This window comes from Leptodactylus fuscus, chromosome 3 (assembly GCF_031893055.1).
Source record: "Leptodactylus fuscus isolate aLepFus1 chromosome 3, aLepFus1.hap2, whole genome shotgun sequence".
Classification (NCBI taxonomy): Eukaryota; Metazoa; Chordata; class Amphibia; order Anura; family Leptodactylidae; genus Leptodactylus; species Leptodactylus fuscus.
In genome coordinates, this window is record NC_134267.1 from 24,061,139 (window position 1) to 24,080,903 (window position 19,765).

At 46.1% G+C, this 19,765-nt stretch overlaps 1 protein-coding gene and 4 non-coding genes across 5 annotated transcripts; all 5 read right to left on the reverse strand.

Annotated features, from left to right (window-relative positions):
• Nucleotides 1-1,344: 1,344 nt before the first annotated feature.
• On the reverse strand, nucleotides 1,345-16,885 carry WDR43 (WD repeat domain 43). The gene is made up of 18 exons (XM_075267238.1): nucleotides 16,657-16,885; nucleotides 12,680-12,814; nucleotides 12,219-12,340; nucleotides 11,611-11,731; nucleotides 10,828-10,967; nucleotides 10,280-10,382; nucleotides 8,702-8,766; nucleotides 7,864-8,032; nucleotides 6,708-6,794; nucleotides 6,192-6,326; nucleotides 5,931-6,068; nucleotides 5,763-5,849; nucleotides 5,328-5,359; nucleotides 5,105-5,168; nucleotides 4,879-4,992; nucleotides 4,407-4,473; nucleotides 2,961-3,010; nucleotides 1,345-2,362 (listed from the first exon to the last, which is right to left on the reverse strand). Exons 1-18 carry the CDS (start codon nucleotides 16,864-16,866, stop codon nucleotides 2,216-2,218), a joined length of 1,986 nt encoding a protein of 661 aa, XP_075123339.1. The 5' UTR covers nucleotides 16,867-16,885; the 3' UTR covers nucleotides 1,345-2,215.
• On the reverse strand, nucleotides 4,578-4,657 carry LOC142198701 (small nucleolar RNA SNORD53/SNORD92). The gene has a single exon (XR_012715374.1). It is a non-coding gene; the product is annotated as a small nucleolar RNA SNORD53/SNORD92 (small nucleolar RNA).
• LOC142198702 (small nucleolar RNA SNORD53/SNORD92) lies at nucleotides 6,457-6,536 on the reverse strand. The gene has a single exon (XR_012715375.1). It is a non-coding gene; the product is annotated as a small nucleolar RNA SNORD53/SNORD92 (small nucleolar RNA).
• On the reverse strand, nucleotides 8,380-8,462 carry LOC142198704 (small nucleolar RNA SNORD53/SNORD92). Its single transcript, XR_012715377.1, has one exon. It is a non-coding gene; the product is annotated as a small nucleolar RNA SNORD53/SNORD92 (small nucleolar RNA).
• LOC142198703 (small nucleolar RNA SNORD53/SNORD92) lies at nucleotides 11,817-11,893 on the reverse strand. The gene has a single exon (XR_012715376.1). It is a non-coding gene; the product is annotated as a small nucleolar RNA SNORD53/SNORD92 (small nucleolar RNA).
• Nucleotides 16,886-19,765: the final 2,880 nt, after the last annotated feature.

The window sequence follows — 19,765 nt, forward strand, 5'->3', positions numbered from 1 at the left end:
AGAGTTATGAGAATACCCCTTTAAGGAAGAACGCAGACACTGTAGAAGACAACCGTCATGTAACCGATAAGTGGAAGCTGTTCCAGGAGAACATCATGGCTACTCAGGTTGTCAACGCCTCACTCCATGGGTTGTATCTGGAGTTACAGCTCCGCTCTCCTGGAAATGGACCTCCTGCTTTATAGCTTGTGACCAATGGGCAGGAACTGTGTCCTTTGTGGTGGTACAGCAGGGGGGGCATGAAGGAGACAGAGAAGAGCCCTTACCATAGACTGGTTCTTCAACAACTCAGTTCTAGAAGATCTACCTTGTCACAGGCCACAACGACGGGGCTAAAGTGATTTTGACCACGACTCTTGTTGCATGGCTGAAGATCACCTGAGACTACCTCACTAATGTCAGAATAAAGTCACACTGCAACCTCAAAGACGATGGGACCAAGACTCACAGTTGTACAACCATGATGGAACAGAAGACTTCACCAAACTGTTCCCACAAAGGCAGAAGCAACAAATTATCCTGCACGTCTTGGTCCGCTGAAGTAATAAGATTTCCCTTCACTGGAACAAATTGGCCAAGGCTGAGCCATTAAGCACCACCATTGTAGTATTCCTCCTCAACCAGACTACAGAAGGCACAACGTAGTCAGACAGGTAACACGCTCCTGCCATTCACCAAACCTAGACTGGTCCATCAGATCACTCTACTGCTCCACCAACCCTTGCCGTAGTATTTTACACCGCTCCATCAACATTTGGCGTTGTACTTTACCCCTCTCCGTCTGACGCTTGCTGTTGGGCTGGGTGAGGTCATGGAGCTCCTGGTGCGCAGTTTTTGGCTGTTAATACCAGAGCAGGTCTGGACTTTGCATTTATGAAGTTAGACGTGTTGGTGACTTTTGTGCACTCAGTGGCGCCCCCACTCTTTACAAGGTCTGCCTGAGTTACTCCAGTTCTCCACCAATCTATAATTCCATTTGCAGGTGATGGTTGAATTTCTAGGCGAGGAGACTCAGGAATCCGATCACAGGACCAGGCAAGGATTCAGGGAGCTCCAGAGAAACGGCCATTGTCAAGGCAAGGGGCTGCGATCTATACAGCCGGGGCTGAAGGAAACCTCCGAATTCAAGAATTGTGGACAAATCTTTCTATTCTAGATGGCAAGTGTGTGTCCGATTCTCCTTGACATGATACAATGTATCACGTCAAGGAAAATCGGACAAACATTCGCCATCGTATATGAGGTACCATGACACATTCCTCCCTGCGCCCCCCAGATACACTACACACAATAAATAGCACGAGGCGCCCAGGCCAGGGGTAAAGGAGAACTATATTTTTTTTTATTCACTTTACAAAGGTGGCGATATGAACCGGCCATTAACATCTTCATTTATAGACAAATATACTGTACATTATACCGGAGGTTACCGAGCGCTCTGCAGCCTGATCTTAAAAAACACAAAAAACTTCTTGATTTTTTTTTTTTTTTTGCAACTTTTTTTGCTTTGTTAAAAAGGGACCAAAAAAAAAAAAAAAAAGTGACACTGTTCAGATCCGGCTTAAAAAAAAAAAATCAAATCAAAAATAAGTCATAAAATTAAATATTTTCACAGGGAGAAGGGATTATATATGGTTACAAAGATCTCAAGTGTACATAGATCAGCGACCGGATCAGACTTTGTGACCCCCCCCCTTAAATATTTTGGAATCGGGCCAGGCTGAGAAGTCGCCGCTGTACGCACTGCGATCAGTCAGTATTGATCGTCCCATGAAATGTTTTTGAAATTTTTTTTTTTTCCTATAGACTCGCTGAGTGGTTTGTGTCAAAAAAAGAAAAAAATTCAAGTGAAAAATATAAAAGCTGACACCACCGCTGCCGCCATTGAATATACATTTCTCCTGTCTATTTTTGTAAAAGCCCAAAGTGGGAGGAGGGGAAAACAAAAATAACCAAATGCTGGAAGATGGTCGTTTATTCCAGAACATAAAAGGATTCGCGGACGTTTTAGTGACTAGTTGTTGAGAAGACCCGGAGAGCAGGGAGCGCGGGTGGGATTCTCTGAAAGGCAGACACGGTTATAGGAACATTCGGTTTGCTTGCGCTAGGTCCCGATCCTGACGCCGCCGCCAGTTTCCCCACACAGCTGTGTATACAGTCTGCACAGTGAAGGTCGGGCACCTAAGAGCAGTCGCCCATCATATGGGAAAAGTTATTATTCCTCTTCACTTTCATTCCCAACATCTGAATCACAATTAACTTTGTCCACATTCATCTCCTCCTCTTTGTCTTCCTCCTCCTCGGATTCTTCAGTTTCTTCTTCTCCTTGCTCCGCATCCTCATCGCCTGCGTCCCAGTTATCCTAAGAGAAGAATAGGTCTGGTTATCACATGTAATAGAGGGACGTGCATTCATTATATTTCGCCACCAGATGTCCCTGTTGCACCACATTGTGCTCTACCACCGCCACCCAGTGGTAACAAATATTACTGCAATGTTTTTAATCTCTTGACAGAGGGCAGCATGAAGAGAACCAGGAGACCATAAAACAGACCAGGACATAACAGAAGCATACGATGGCGTCCCAAAAGTATGCGCACCCCCCATAGTAGATGAGAACATTTCAGCCTCTCCCATTACAACTCTGTGTGAGCCGTCTATAGACAGTATAATTCACAGTAAAGCTGAGTTCACATCTGCATCTCCTTTACAGCGGTCAGAGATGTGGATAAAGGTCCTGCAGATGTAACTTTGTCAACCGATTATTTAAATTAACCAGAATGGACATCCGCAGGGCTCCACTATAGTCAATGGGACCCTTGGGCTCTAAGTCTGTTTTATCTGTTCTTCTGGTCTGCAGAGGACCTCAGAAACAGGACACCTGCTGCAGATGTGAACATAGTCTTACTGGACCACTGCTGTCTGGGCATGCTGGGGGTTGTAGTGGAGCTTGTACTTACACCTGAGCCTGTGTCGAGTTCCTCGTCCCCGGACTCATCTTCTGAAGATTCTGCAAGATGGAAATAAAGATAAAATAAAATTACTAAGTAAATCGTAGGTGACAACTGTCAACAGGGCGGGGCTAGAACATGTGATGTGGGCGAGGAGGTAACTTATTTCAATGTTCCTGTCTAATAGTCACTTTGATACATTGCACTATAATAGACTTTTGACGGCATTAACATAACTTTTTCTAATTTTGCCTGTAGGTGATGCATTAGCCCCAGTCACAGGATGTATACAGCCGTCTAGTATATATTATCTGCACCCTCTAGGACAGGGGTAGGAAACCTTTGGCTCTCCAGCTGCTGTGAAACTACAACTCCCAGCATGCTCCATTCACTTCCATGGGAGCTCCAAGAACAGCAGAGCAAGTATGCATGCTGGGAGTTGTAGTTTTGCAACAGCTGGATGGCCATACGTTCCCTACCTCTGCTCTAGGACCTCCGCAGATCACGTGACACCGGGCGGGATGAAGGACTCCCTCCTAGCTGTATACAGTGACAGTAATAAACCATCTCTGCCTTCTCCCTGGCATGTCCAGATGTCACTTCTGCAGCTGGTTTGGGTAACGTCCTTGCAGCATTAGCCGGTTGCCCCCCAGATGTACAGAGTCTAGGGGCAGTCAGCTAATAGTCATCTTGGCTTTCAGCTCTAGGGTAGGTTCACACACATCTTTTTTCTGCCACTGTTTACACACGTTCTATGGGATTCTGATCCACGTTCTCTGTGACTCGCACCCCTGATACATTAAGAACGGGTAAAACTCAAAGCATCTGTCCTATGTGACCTTACCCTTCAAGGTCTCCATCTAAATGAATTAAAGGGATTGCCCAAGATTCGAAAAACATGTAATAGTAGCGCCACCTCAGTGCCTAGGTCATGTCTGCAACTGCAGCCCAGCTCCATTGACAAGACCATTCTTGGGGTGCCCTCGCTTTATTTTTTCGAAGACGAGATCCACCTTGTTCTCTAATCCAGGACAACCCTTTGATGCAAGAGAAGCCAAATCTAATCCCCGAGCAGAGGGGCGACACAGATCTCGTGTTTTCTAGTAGAGAGCCAGTTTATAGGGCAATGCAAATTTTGGCACAGGTTGAAAATCTGTTCTGACCAAATACTTCTCACAGCTGAGGGTTTGTTACAGTTGCATTTAGCTCAGATTGGCTTTTGCCCTGATCATTTGCTATAATGTGTCAGTGCAGGCAAAATCTATCAGTCAGGAGTCCATGTTGTTCAGTGGATTGTACGGACTGGACACAAGTAAACTATGAGGTGTGAGAAGTAAGAGCTCAGGACTGGTGAGAGGACTTCTAACATTGCCAGACTAACACACTGTGACAAACACCATCCGTGTACCACAGCGTAGACCGGGGGGGGGGGGGGACGTCTGTCCGGGCTCTCACCTTCTTCGTACACCAGCTTTGCCTCCTGACTGACTTTCATCCTCTGTGAGATCTCTGAAGCTGCAAACTAGTGGAAAGAAAGAAATGCAACATGAGAACCTGCACCATCGACAGCGTCCGGTAAAGCCCCAGTACCCACAGCCCGCCATCTTGCCCCCGGTCACAGACTGTAAGCTCAGACAGCCAAGAGAGGAGACATCACTGCATTTCAGGTGAGATGCGAAACCGTTCTCTTCATATCATCACAGCCAACAAGTCTGAACAGGGCCCTAGAATCTGACATTACTACCTCTTTAAGAGAATTCACAATCCTCCCCATTATTAGGCCAGTGGTACAATCTCCTGCTTCCTGTTATAATCCTCCAATACTAATATAAGCAGACCATATGAGGGTTAGTAGCCCTTTAAGAAGCCAAATGATGGCGCAGTTCACACCAGGATTGCGTGCATGCCTTTCCCCGGCAGCGCTCACCTGTGTGATGAGAAGGTACAGCTTTCCATTTAGACGAGCCATCTTCTGCAGGGTCTTCACCCGGGTCTCCATGATTTGATAGAGCGAGCCCAACTGAAGCACCAAGTTCGGGAGCTGCAAGATGGGAGAAACCACAGACGTTAACACCAGGGAGTGAGACCTCCCGAACATCACAAGGTCAATGCAGGGAAATTCAGAGATGGTGCTCATGAGGTGCAGTACTTACAGTGGACAGATAGGAGGCGTGGTGCACCAGGACTGCCTTAATCCAACGCACCATCAATATAGCACTGCAAAAAAAACAAAACAAGACCGGGTTAGAGAACAAGGAAAGAAATGGGGTCCAAAGCAGTACAGAGTATTTCAGTAGAGGAGTGTGCCGGTCTTATAAAGGAGGTCACTGGCACACACACAAAGTTTATTCACAACGTAACAAAAAAAATTCTTACTTGCTGGGATGTCCTTGTAATCTTTTTGTAAGCTGAAAGATAAAAATGGAGGTTAGAGAAATTCTGAGGAACTTGCTTGTAAAAAAAAAAAAAAAAAAACACCTATCAGGACAGGAGAGATGTGTGTGGTGGTCCTAGAGGGGTTCCTAAATTGGATTCAACTGTACCAAACCCTCAGCTATGGAAGAGAGTGGGCATATAGCTCCTATTTACTGACCGCACAGTCTACACAGCTCTACTACCACCCTTGGGATGACTAGTTACCACATGAATTAACCCTTCAGCACCCAACCCTATGTAGCACCATTTGGGACAGCACCACACGTGTCCTTATCAGGTATTGCAGCTCTAAGTTAACAGAGCAGAGCTGCAATACCACATACAACCTGTGGACAGGCGTGGCGCTGTCTAGCATTGCCTGGACCACATCCTCACCTCATGTACCAGCGGTATGACAGAGTACACCGGCATCCTGGCCACGGTCCTCTTGATGACCGTCTCGTTCTTGGTCTGGAGGACTTTCTGTGAAGGTAAAGAGGCAGCAGTTAAAGACGTGTAAGTACGTCGGAGGGGTCACATGACTGCGCTCGGCATCAGACTCACATTTAAGATGCTGCCATCGTTGCTCTCCAGGCCCTGCAAGAGAAGCACTGAGAAGTTGTCCGTCTGGGGCAGGCCGCTTTTGATGGGAATTTTCGGAAGGTCGATGTCCATAGCACTGAGTTTGTCCTCAATGCTGACCTGCGGGAGACAAGATGGAGATTATGGGATATCCTATAGTTACAGAGCTGAGAATGCAGGATCGGTCTGTGAACAAAGCAGAAATATCGGGGAGACAGACAAGTCCTCATAAAGGCCACTCACTTCCTTGTCTCCAGGTTTCCTCTTCCCTTCTGCTCTCTCGGATTTGGAAGACATGGCCGTCACTAAGGCGCTATGACCGGGAATCCCTGGGACGAGGACCTTGGCGTCTGCCTTCTTCACAACTGGAGTTTTCACCTGTTGGGAAGAGAAAAGGTTAATGGTTGGATCGTCCTGATCAGATTCTTTCCTATATACTATCCATCACCAGTGTGTAGCACCCGCTGCAGAACTACAAGTAGCAGGAAGCCCGGCCCAATGCAGAATGGAGCTCAGACAGCCAAGAGAGGAGACATCACTGCATGTCAGGCAAGATGCGAAACCGTTCTCTTCATGTCATCACGGCCATTTATTCAGCACCGACCGGGCGCAACAAACCCAACGATAAGCTGCTGCTCCCTGTTATCAGTCACTTCAGCTATGGAAGGTGTAACTGCAGGACACATGTAATCTACTGCTCCCTGTTATCAGGAGGTGCTTCACTCTGTGCCGCTGCCTGAGGCGGGGTCTGTGTCTCACCTTGGTCACAGTTGTTTCTTTCCTGAGCGCCAGTGTCTTCTGGATGTCTCGGATTAAGCATACGTGAGCCTCGTCAGTCTTCAGGACCTGCAAGGTAAAAAAGGGGTTAATAAATAATGATCACAAGACATTCCCTGCACCTTACATAGACTAAGGTACCCCTTACCATTAGAGGGGGTTGACCACATATTGGGTAGCAGTGGGTGCAAGACAAATGTCCTGACACTCTCCCTCACACTCCATGAGACAAAGCAGCAGAGACCACTTGCTGGTAAGGAACTGATGACGTTATGCGGGCAGTCTCCATCACCTGATCCTCCAGGGTTCCTGCGTTGCAAGCCCCAGTGTGTGAAGGAAAGCAGACCGGACAATGGAGGTTTTATTTTTCTTCTTTTATACCTACCCTGCAGCCCCTCCAGATCCTATACAATCCCTTTAAGCACAATCTATGGCATAAATAAAGGATCCCCCCCCCCTACTGGAGCAGTGAGCAAATAACTACAAAGGGGAGCATTTACCCTCTAACAACCGGGCAGGGGGTGCAGGTGGCAACAAGGAGAAAGTGATCCCATGTCAGTCAATTCATGAATGGACCTCGTGTGTTCAAGTCATGTGATCTCACTAGGACAAAGCGTCCCCATATATGTGGCTGCTGCCTTTAGGGTTATAAGCATTAAACTTGTCAGAACTGCCTGCAGGTGGCGCTCTGCTCAGACACAGACAAGGAAATGGGTGTCTTCTAGGGTTGAACGATCGGGAATGGAAAAGATCAGATTCCAATCGGCGATCAAGTAAATTTCATGATCACGATCGGAATTCCGAACCCTATCTTTTCCAGCACCAAGACCGATCATTGATTATGACCCCCCCTCCCCCCGCTGAACTCCAACCCCCCCATACACACACCTCATACAATGTTATAATAAACCTCATCATGTTCCAATTCCCCAACAGTTACAAATTTCCAAATGCTGTCACTGAATGGAAACCTCCATAGTCCGGAAACTGTCCGCCCAGTTACAATGGAGCAGTTTTCCAGTCCTGGATGAATACAGCGCTTCCATTCATTGACACCAAGCAGAAGTCTTAAAACTGGTGCAGACCTAGAGCAAAGGCCATCTCAATACACAGAGACTCAGCACTAGATAGGACGTACCGTTTTCTCGATGATCGGCTGCATAGTGCTGCCATAGAAGAGCACCACAGACTGCTTGTCTGGGCAGAATCCAGCACTGAGAATGGGCACCGGCTTTGGCGTGGAGCCCTCATCGCTGCCTGATGTTATCTGTACTGTACAAGTGGTTGCGACGGGCTTCTTGTGGGTCCTAGGAGGGGGGAAAAAAAAACAAACAAACAAAAAAAAACTTACAAATCTTGAGTCAATATAACTATGTAAATGATCATTAAGTCTGGAAAAGCTGGGTGGTAACTGTACAGACCAGGGGTAGGGAACGTACAGCTCTCCAGCTGTTGCAAAACTACAACTCCCAGCATGCATACTTGCTCTGCTGTTCTTGGAACTCCCATGGAAGTGAATGGAGCATGCTGGGAGTTGTAGTTTCACAGCAGCTGGAGAGCCAAAGGTTCCCTACCCCTGGTATAGACCTTCACCCGACTTTCCTAGAAATTCAGTTCCTGTTAGGTTTGAAGACTTGGGGGTAGGTCAGTGGCAGAGCTCAGACACAGCCAAGGAAAAGTTGTCTTCACATGAAACTCAGCAAGTTGAAGCAACGTATTTAGGCATCATCATTGCAGCTGCCAGCAAAAGCCTTGGGTGAGAGAAGAGGGGCAAGAGAGGCAAAAGCGCCAGAAGTAACAGAGGAGAAGAGGTTATATAGTTATCAAGTCCAAGGCCAAAGGAGGCACAGAAAGCTCAGAGTACACTGAACTGGTGCAAGGAGTCTGAAGGCAACGAATACCGCCATATAGATTACAGCACAGTATGGAGAGATCATCAGAAAGAACAGAGGAAATACATCAAGTACCGCACTTACCCATTCAGAATATGCTCAAATAAGTGTAACTGCCCATCCCGACAGACAACGGCCAGCTTCAGAGGCTGCAACAAGATCACCAGGTTACAAACATGGAGCTTACATAGGAGGTAGTATTATAGTAGTTATATTCCTGTACATAGGAGTAGTATTATAGTAGTTATATTCTTGTACATAGGAGTAGTATTATAGTAGTTATATTCTTGTACATAGGAGCAGTATTATAGTAGTTATATTCTTGTACATAGGAGCAGTATTATAGTAGTTATATTCTTGTACACAGGGGCAGTATTATAGTAGTTATATTCTTGTACATAGGAGCAATATTATAGTAGTTATATTCCTGTACATAGGAGTAGTATTATAGTAGTTATATTCTTGTACACAGGGTCAGTATTATAGTAGTTATATTCTTGTACATAGGAGCAATATTATAGTAGTTATATTCCTGTACATAGGAGTAGTATTATAGTAGTTATATTCTTGTACATAGGAGCAGTATTATAGTAGTTATATTCTTGTACATAGGAGGTAGTATTATAGTAGTTATATTCTTGTACATAGGAGCAATATTATAGTAGTTATATTCCTGTACATAGGAGTAGTATTATAGTAGTTATATTCTTGTACATAGGAGCAGTATTATAGTAGTTATATTCTTGTACATAGGAGGTAGTATTATAGTAGTTATATTCTTGTACATAGGAGGTAGTATTATAGTAGTTATATTCTTGTACATAGGAGCAGTATTATAGTAGTTATATTCCTGTACATAGGAGCAGTATTATAGTAGTTATATTCTTGTACATAGGAGCAATATTATAGTAGTTATATTCTTGTACATAGCAGTATTATAGTAGTTATATTCCTGTACATAGGAGCAGTATTATAGTAGTTATATTCTTGTACATAGGAGCAATATTATAGTAGTTATATTCTTGTACATAGGAGGTAGTATTATAGTAGTTATATTCTTGTACATAGGAGTAGTATTATAGTAGTTATATTCTTGTACATAGGAGCAGTATTATAGTAGTTATATTCTTGTACATAGGAGTAGTATTATAGTAGTTATATTCCTGTACATAGGAGTAGTATTATAGTAGTTATATTCCTGTACATAGGAGTAGTATTATAGTAGTTATATTCCTGTACATAGGAGTAGTATTATAGTAGTTATATTCTTGTACATAGGAGTAGTATTATAGTAGTTATATTCCTGTACATAGGAGTAGTATTATAGTAGTTATATTCTTGTACATAGGAGATGGTATTATTGTAGTTATATCCTTATACATGAAGCTGCTCCTTTTCTCTGTATGTTAGAACCTCTTTTCCTATAGAATTCTATAAGTTATTAGCAGTTTCTTCCCCCATCCCTGCACCCCGGGTATGGGTAGATCAGTCAGAATGTGTCGGGACTTCAGATATCAGCATACCATGGACAGATATGCCAACTCAGTAGAGCCCACAATGTGATATCGCTACCAACATAACAGCCATGGACTGTACAGACAGCCCTGAAGAAAGTGGATAGCAGAGACTGTACACTGGACTGTCATGAAGCAGAGGTCTTACCTCTTCTTTGCTGTCGGATGGCACCACGTCCACAGATACTGGACCTTCTGTGAGTGTGAAAGATAGGACCGCGCTCTTCTCTTTCTTTTCGGTTCTGACCTGCCTAAAATACAGCGTACACTTAGAGAGGTGCTGTAAGAATCTCTCATGTTAGAAGAATCCGACAACCTTATTTACTTTTTGCCTCATTTTCGAGATCCATTTGCTGTCAGTGAACTGAAAGATTTTTACTTTTCTTGTTCCCAGTGCAGACAATACATCTACAGCTCTGACCACTTTGCTAGACTTTATCAAGGAGGTAAAATTTATCAAATCCCGAGCAGCGTTTTCAGTCACTGACAGCAAGCAGAGATTTGAAACAAGTTGCAGATTTTTTTTATTTTTTATTAAGCAATGATCAAGCTTTATCGACAAAACCAGAGGCGATCCACGCATGGGATGACAGACACAGCCAAGGAAATGTCTTTATAGACCAGCCAGTTGAAATCACATATTGGGGTATCAGCATGGCAGCCATCATGTACTCGAGTACAGAAGGTGAAACTTACCAGACGCTTATTAACCGGTCATGGCTGGATCCGGATAGGAAGTATAAGCCGGTGGTGTCAGGGGGGGTCTGAGAGTCTGCAGGGGCTCGGACTGGGATGAACATGAGCGATGTGACTGCCATAGAGTGACCTGTGAATTGCTGTAAGAAGAAGGAGGACATTAGACAAACTGACCACACAGTAGCTACTGACACCCAGCAGTCAGGGGACGTTTATTTCAGTCGCAGGGTCACCCCCTCCCTTCGTGTGATCAGTAGGGGTCCCAACACCCAGGAACCCCACCAATCAAGTGGTTGAAGAAGCAGCAACAGCAGCAGTCACAAGTGCCAATAGTATCACGGCTGTGGGTCACATGACACAGAAGCTCAACCTCATTCAAGTGAAGGGTGCAGAGCTGTAATACCAGACCTAGCCACTATACAGCGCTGCGTTTGATATTCAGTGAAGAGGCCGCAGTGCTCACCTTAATGCTGCAGCCTCTTCAACCAGCTGATCTGTGGGGATCTTGGGTGTCAAGCCGCTGAGGATACGCCTGGAAAACCCACACCCATTGCTCACAAGGCTACAGAAACCACCTACAGCTGCCCCTCACCCCTACAGTACATCATACACTGGAGAGACCATATTTTGCGCAAGTCTGGCAGCGATATCTGTTCTGTGCCGCAATGTCAACCTGGAGTTATGAAAGTATAGACAAACGTTTTTACTGTTGAAAGTCGATACCAGTAACCACTGCTTAGGCTGCCCCTCTACATCATCCATAGCGACCTCCCGGACACATACCCTGGTGACTTCTTTGGTTTCCAGATCCCACAGCTTGATCGTCCGTCCTGCAGACAGCAGCATTTTGCCATCTGGGCTTATACACAGGCTGCTGACGCTGTTGTTGTCGCCTTTCCATTTGCTGTGGGGATGAGAGGAAACGAGAGAACGGTCAATAAATCCTATAGGACATGACATGGCGGCGACTGGGGGGCGGTGGGCGAGACTTGCTCAGACAGCCAAGGACGATAGCTTCATTTCTATTCAGAATAGAGCGAAACCATTGTGGGTATCATCACCGAAAGCTCTGCCCACAGCGCCATTTATAAAGGGTTAAAGCAGCCCCCTATGCAGTCATTATCCGCTCCGGTTTATAAAGTGTGCGGTCCATGGCAGACTTGTTATGGGGGGGGGGGGGGGGGGGTGCATGCATGACCCCCCCACCTGTGGAGAGGCCATAACTATGCAATAGCCAGATAATAGGACCTACGGACAGGAGAGTCTACTTGAGGCAAAACCTTCACACACCCGGAGGAGGGGTTGGCAATATGGCGGCACAGTAGCACTCAGTAACAGCCTGTTATGGCGGGGGTGCTGTACGTCACCCCCTGTCCCTGCATCCCGCTCACCATTTTACTTTGTAGGTCTGTGTATTCCATTCCACAATGTGTTTGTCCGTTGAACAACTGTACAAGCAACCGTTGTCCTGATGCCACCGCACGCAGTTTACTCTCTTGTCATGGCCACCGTCCTGCGATCAGGAGTGAAAAGGTTAATACAGGGCATAAAAAAAACCCAAATAAGTAAAATTATATAATATAACGTGCGCAGCCTGATGTGACCAACGCCCTCCAGGACAGGCTTAGAGCCAAAAAGAATAGAAGGGCAACCACTAACCTCTCCCCTAAGGTGCCAACTATAGGGGGAAGGAGAAACTGGTGCGCACGGCTAGAGGAGATACCTATGAGCCCTGCTGAGCAGAGGAGGGTCACGACAGCCATTCACTAGATTTTGGGGGATCTCAGATTCCAGGCTCTCAATTAGCACCTCCTAGTGGACACAGGCCCTCAGTCCGCCTTACACCACTCACCAGTTTACTCTGTAGTTCCCCTTTAACTATACTGTACAACAAGATGGTGCCGGTGGCTGTGCCGATGGTGAGGATGTCGTACTGTTCATTTTGATCTATCGCTTCTGATTTCCGCCGCTTTTTCTGGTGGGTTTCCTGGAGGAAATAAAATAAAGCCATTTAGTGACAATCCCCAGCTCCCTGTATACCGCAATAATATCTGGCCATGTGGGGGGTAAGTACCGAATAACAGCAAGCAGAGGTCTTGAGAACCAGGAGGAATCAGTGCAGAAGGTGAACTACTAAAACCTGAGAACATCCGCAGGACTACAAGTGGGAATTTATGATCAGGGATTTTTTTTAATGCAATTTTATGGGGTCTCTTTGTGTCCCCCCAATGCTGGAGAGGCAGAGATAAAATTTATAGTTTTTAGTTTATATTTAAAGTTTGGTGCAATGTTTCAGCTTCTGAGGACATTTCCCTTTCACATTCTGACAGTGGCTAAGTGGTTAGCAATGTAGCCTTGCAGTGCTGGAGTCCTGGGTTCGAATCCCACCAGGAAAGACATCTGCAAGAAGCTTGTATGTTCTCCCCGTGTTTGCGTGGATTTCCTCCCATTCTACCAAGACATACTGATAGGAAAAAGTAGTAGAAGTAGCAAAAGGTTGCAACCTGCGCTAGGCTCACATAATATGCGACCCGCAGACCCACTCAAACTACAATGGGGCCTGAAGGGTTTCTGCTGTTTTTATACTGAAATCGGTTGCAGGACCTTCTCTCTGTTGATATTAGGCAGAGACTCCAACGCAGATTTGAACCAAACCTTAAGGGGGATTCCAGGACTTCCATATTAATATGTGATGGGTGAGTCCCTGACACCCAGAATCTCAATGATCAGCCGATGACGACATGTTCGGTCACTTCATAAAGTGTTGCATCTCAGTATAGCACGGAGTTCGCGGGACCCCCATGGTCACCTCTGGAAACCCCACTCCATTTTCTACAAGGATTAAACTTCATCTAAGAAACTTTGGCACAATAAAATAGTCACGCTTTACTAAATTTGACCCAGAGTGTCACTTTTTTTTTTTTTACGCCATCTTGCGCCACTGTCAATTTTCCAACCCCCACACCACTTTTTGAGAAGCATGGGTGATGCTAGGATGACACCAGTGCCAGCTCTCTGACGTGGGGTCCATCAGGTGACTGAAGCACTACACCAGTGAATCCTCACAGCGCCCGGCCGAGCCCACTGACTATCAGGGAATCCGCAGTTTATAAAACACATAAAAACCAGACCCCTGTTCAGGACTTGTTTGTTTTTTTTCTCTGCTGGCTTTCGTTCCTCCCCTCAGCCTGTCAGATGCACTAATGTACACCAGAAGACTGGCATGAGTTACGCTGGTCCCATGACTGGTACAGATTCGGTTTCTGGCACACACGACCTCCTGTAAAGCCTCTTCATTCCAATACACAGGATGCCAACCTCAATCACTTCCCCCTTTCAGTTTCACTTCCTCTTGATGGTTAAGATCTCTGCTTGCTGTGGCTCGTTGGGAAAATTCTTGTTTGCCCCAAGAACCTGTAAGCACTTAAAGGGGCGCTATCATTGGAAAAAGTCATTTTTAAGTAAGCGCATCCTTGCATAGGCTTTAGAAAGGCTCTTACACACCGACCTTTTGTATGTAAATCGCCTCAGTGGTTTTTAAATGAGCTCGGTTTTTTTTTATTCATATGCTAATTAGCCTCCAGGGAGCACCCAGGAAGTGTCAGTGCGGCTAATTAGCACACAAATAAAAACGGGCTCATTCAAAAACCATTTACATACAAAAGGTAGGTGTGGAAGAGCCTTTCTAAAGCCTATGCAAGGATGTGATTACTTAAAAATGCGTTTCCCCAATGATAGCGCCCCTTTAAAGGGTTGTACTGGTCCTCCAGGTGTATTACACCCCGATGACCTAAACAAGGGACACCCCCTCAGTATGTGATTGGTAGAGGTGTCTGTACTAGCCTGCACACCAGTCAGCTGATCTAGCCGTCTCCAGGAGTCACATGGCCTTATACTATCCAAATATTAGGCACAGAGCTGCAGTACCCCAGTGACACCACCGTAGAGTGGAGGGGGCTGCAGCCCAGTGACTATTACGTAAATAGCAGCAGAGTCTTCAGACTCCTTCCATCACTGTAGCATCTGACTCCTGTAGACCGCCAGATTAGCAGATTGGTGTGGAGTCGAGTTGTCAGACTCCCCCCAATATTGATAATGTTCTCTACTTACTCCCATACTGTTCCCCCACTCATCAGCACTGGCACTCATAAAGGAGCCCCCCATCACATGGTGTGACTAGGGCTGTGGAGTCAGAGTCGGGGCAGTTTGGAGTGAAGTGAAAAAAAGTTAGATAAGGCCTGGTTCACATCTGTGTTCTGTTCGGGGAGTCCACTTGGGGAACACACTGACAAGCAGTGAGCAATGACAGTACACGGAACCCATAGACTATAACGGGGTCAGTTTGTTTTCCGCGCAGTCTCTGAACAAGTCATACAGAGAGAAACGTAGTTCATGAAGTAAGACTCGTGCGGACACCGCGCGGAAAACACAAACAAACGCCATTATAGTCTACGGGTTCCGTGCGCTTTCATTGCTCACCGCTTCTCAATACCTTTGGTATTCCGTTCAGGAAGGGGGGGGGCCCCAAGCAGAATACCGAACACAAGTGTGAACCAGGCCTCACCTCTATATAAAATCATGACTTACACATGTATTCACATTGTATCCTTACACACATACTTGGTTACACAGTTACTTTCACAGGAAACCAATGACTAGATTCTTTACAGAATTGGGCTATGTTCACATGAACGAATCCGAGGCAGATTCCGGCTCAAAAAATCAGCTCCAAATTCCGCCAGAAATCGGTCATGGGTCCTGTCCGATCTTCAAGGGGAGCAGAAACTACAGCCAGGTCTACAATTTGCAAATTCCACAATGGAATTTAACGAAGCAGAAAAATTCTGCTAAATTTTTCAGCTTGTGCAAATTCCACGGTGTGAACGTTCCCCAAACAGGAGCTTTACTGGATGTGACTGACCATGGCCAGAGGGATGTAGGGGGCGGTCAGTGCTTTAGCCTCCTTACCCTACACCCCTAGGGCGCCCCCCACACCAGTGCACCCCTAATGGCCCAGCAGTGTCCCTTTTATGCAAGCAGTGCCCCCCTCATATAGGTGTCCTATAGGTGTGTGCCCGGCAGTGTCGCCCCCTAACACTACAGATGTTACCCATCAACCAGCAGAGTTAACCCTTCAACCACCATATAGTCAGGACATGTCAATTTTATATAACACAAACCTGTTACACTTTACACCCAGATCGGCCGCACACGCTCAGAGCCCACCCTCAGATTTCGGCCCTGGAGTCACACTGCAATCACCCCGAGACATTTTGCTTCTACTTTAACCCTTTAAACTGAGTTTTTCCTAAAATTTTTCACCTTATACTGGGAATTTATAACCAATCCCAAGTTATTACAAAGTCTTACAGGTAAGTGACCACCTCTGGCCAAGAGTAACAAGTGTGGGCACAGAGTGGCAGTCACAGCGCCCCCTATCACCACATTTATAGGTTTTCTATGGTCACGGCTGCACTGTGTATCACTACATACATGTGATCAGGATCTACGTGACACATGATGAGGTGCACAAGGGGTTACAGACGTGATCGCCCCCCACCTATAACGTATAAGACCCCTGTAACACATGTGACACACCAGGCCAGAGGCAGCATGGTAAGTAATAGCCCCCCACGTGTGTCACACGCTACATACACCCGGCCTGCACACATGACAGGAGCCCGGGCTGCGCACACGTGTTACATACATGTCCGGCCTGCACACACGTGTTCGGTGTCACACGCTCCCGCCGCCACAGACACCGCCCGGGACTCGTCCTAAAGGTCTCTAAACCCCTCACCACCCGCGCCCGGACCCCCGAACTCTTACCTGAGTCCCCCGGGCCGGAGCCCAGGCCAGACAGGTACAGGTCGCACTGAGGTGCGCGGAGGGCACGTACTCTCTCCGCAGCCCGGCTCCGCGGGTGTCCCACACTTGTATCCGCCCGTCCACACTAGACAGCGCGAGCAAGTCCCGGCTCCTCGGTGAGAAGGCGCAGGGCAGGGGGAGCGGCTCACGCACGCCGTCCGCTGCCGCCATTGCTTCGCTCAGCTCGTAGCCACGTGTTTAAGGACGGAGCATGCGCAGGGCGATCGAAGGAGGCGCTTCCCGAACAGGCCGCGCCCCGGCGTGACGTCACAACCTGGAAGTTGTCCTGACGTACAAAGCGCGCTACCTAGAGGCAGAACTGTACCCAGTAGTCCGCCATCTTCCCGGAGACCAGTGTATAGGTATCACCATAACCTGTGCTCCAGGAAGATGGCCACAAAGTTCTAACACTGTACTGTACTGTACATGCCTACCTCAGGCCCCTCCTCTGCCCAGCTGGGGGCTCCTGACGTGTAGGGTGTATTCACACTGTGCAGCTGGGAACCTTTTTGTTACAGTTTTGTAATTTTAACGTCAAATAAAGTTATTTCACCTGTGAAATTAGGAAACTGCATCAAAACTGCAGGGTGTGAATGAACCCTAAGGGAGCCGGCACATGGAATAAACGCGCGTGTATTTTTGCAAAATACACGTGTAAAAATAAGACTCCCATTGACTTCAATGACATTTTACAGGCGTATTTTTACACGCGTAAAAAATATAATTGACGTCAATGGGAGTCTTATTTTTACACATGTATTTTGTACACATGTATTAAAATACACACGCGTTTCCCTAAGAGTCCTGGTTAGGTGCAGAAGCTTTACAGGGTTGGGTTTGATGAGCTACAGACCATATTTTCGGGCCACATACTCCCATGGTCATAGTCATGGATGATGCCAGGAGTTCATGTTTTCTTGCGGCTCTTCTGCCCTGCCTGGGGTCCTAACATCCTACAAGACTATGACTATGGATTTAGGCCAGAATATATGGCTGACGTCTTGTCTGTATCTCACCAAACAAACTCACCCTTTAAGGGATTTTCCAAGGCAGCCATATCTGATCAGCGGTGACATGACGTCACGTTCATTGGTTACATGGCCTGATCACAGCTCAGTCTCTTTCAAGAGAATGGGGCTGAGCTGAAGTACCAAGGACAGTCATGTTATTGTGCTTGGTAAGTAGTGCAGAGCTCAGCTGATCGGTGGGGGTGCCGGGTATCAGACCTCGCCGATCTCAGACTGATGACCTACTCTAAGGATAAGTCATTGGTAGTATAGTCCTGGAAAATCCCTTTAAATCCTTCAGGGCGCAGGGTGTTAAAGTGTAACTAAACTTTCAGACAACTTTTGATGTTCAGTCAGTACTTGTGTAATATACTTTAGTAACACATTTTGTCTCCTTTACGTGACGTCCTGGATTTTTCACCCTTTTCTCTATGTAGAGCTGTCTCTGCTTCTCATTGTGTACAATGTATGGGCTGTTGGAAGTGAAGAGACTATGAGGACGGGGGAGGGTCACTGCAAATGGTGATACCTTAGGCGTTATAGATCGTAGGCACATCGGGTGCCGTATGACGGAGGAGATTCTCAGCAGTCATAGGACACCAAGCTTCTACCTTTACTACAGATATCACTCAGGATTGGGATACTCCTAAGGCATCTCCGCCTTCCAAAATTCTGAACTTTTTTTTTATTTTTCTGTGACCGTATAAAATTTGGTTCACAATAATGTTTAGGGACTCCGTCCCCCATTCCTGCTTGTTGCCAATTTCCGGCAGAAACTAAACGTACCCTATGGGGTTTTAACCGATCTTTAAGCAGATAGGGTTTCCATTTTTCAGGTCCCCAATACAAACGTTAGGGAGAATTCACACGGTGTATCGTGCCACGTGATGTGGCACGTCTACGCCGCGGGACCCTTTGCGGACCGTACACGCTCCCATTGATTTCAATGGGAGCGGGGATCGTATGCGCCGCGCTAGTTTGCGGCCGTGATGTTGCGGCCGCAAAATCACGGCCACAAACTAGCGCGGCGCATACGATCCCCGCTCCCATGGAAATCAATGGGAGCGTGTACAGTCCGCAAAGGGTCCCGCGGCGTAGACGTGCCACATCACGCGGCACGTTACACCGTGTGAATTCTCCCTTAGTGTGAACCTAGTGTAAGGCTTATTCTTTGCGTGATGAGTTGTATTTCTAGTTGGCACCATATAATATCTAGATTAGCTTTGATTGACCTTTTGGGGAGGCAATGTGAGGAAACATTACAATTTTGCCATTATTTTTTTTTTTTTTTTGGGGGGGGGGGTCGAGCCGTCGTTACGATTTTGGCGATACCAGATGATTTATATCAATTTTATTATGTTATCACTATTACTGGGTAAAACACCATTTTGCAAAAATAAATTATTTCCTAGTTTGCACCGACGTCCAGAACTTTTTTTTTTTTGTTGACGGAGCTATGTCAGGGCTTTTTGTTTTTGGGGCGAGTTGTAGTTTTTACTGGTACAAATGATCACTTTTTATTTGGAGAAGGCAAGTTACCCAAAACTTATTTTCACCATACGGTGAAACCAACCATACAATTTTTTTGGGATAGTCTGGACTTATACATACATGGTATTAACTAATATGTCTTTGTATTTTTTTGCATTTATTTTTGGGAAAGGGTTTTTTGAGGTTATAATATAATAATTCTGCCCCATTGTGCGCTTTTGACATTCACAAGGATAACACTTTAGTCTTGATTTTAGCCCTACTTCAGTAGCATAAACTGATATATATATATATACAGGTATATGTATATATTTGAACAAATGGGTGAATAAACATATAACGTCCCAAAAGATCCTTTTTAAGGTGAGGTCACACATCGCAGAAGAGCTACATTTTTTGGTTGCAGATTTTGCTGCAGTTTTTTTGAGCCAAAGCCAAGAATAGCTACGGAAGGAATGGGAAATAAAATAAGAAGCACTTATACTTCTCCCTTCTGCTAAATCCACTTTGCTTCCAGAAAACACAATTTTTCCACAATGTGCGGCCTCAGCCTAAAGGGGTTTTCCATGTTG

Excerpts from the sequence above, each read along its gene's own strand:
- WDR43 (XM_075267238.1), bottom strand. The coding sequence starts at position 16,866 with ATGGCGGCAGCGGACGGCGTGCGTGAGCCGCTCCCCCTGCCCTGCGCC. Across the intron at positions 8,767-10,279 it reads CATCCGACAGCAAAGAAGAG|CCTCTGAAGCTGGCCGTTGT; the intron begins GTAAGACCTCTG and ends ATCTTGTTGCAG. Across the intron at positions 4,993-5,104 it reads ACGCCTCCTATCTGTCCACT|CTCCCGAACTTGGTGCTTCA; the intron begins GTAAGTACTGCA and ends CCCATCTTGCAG.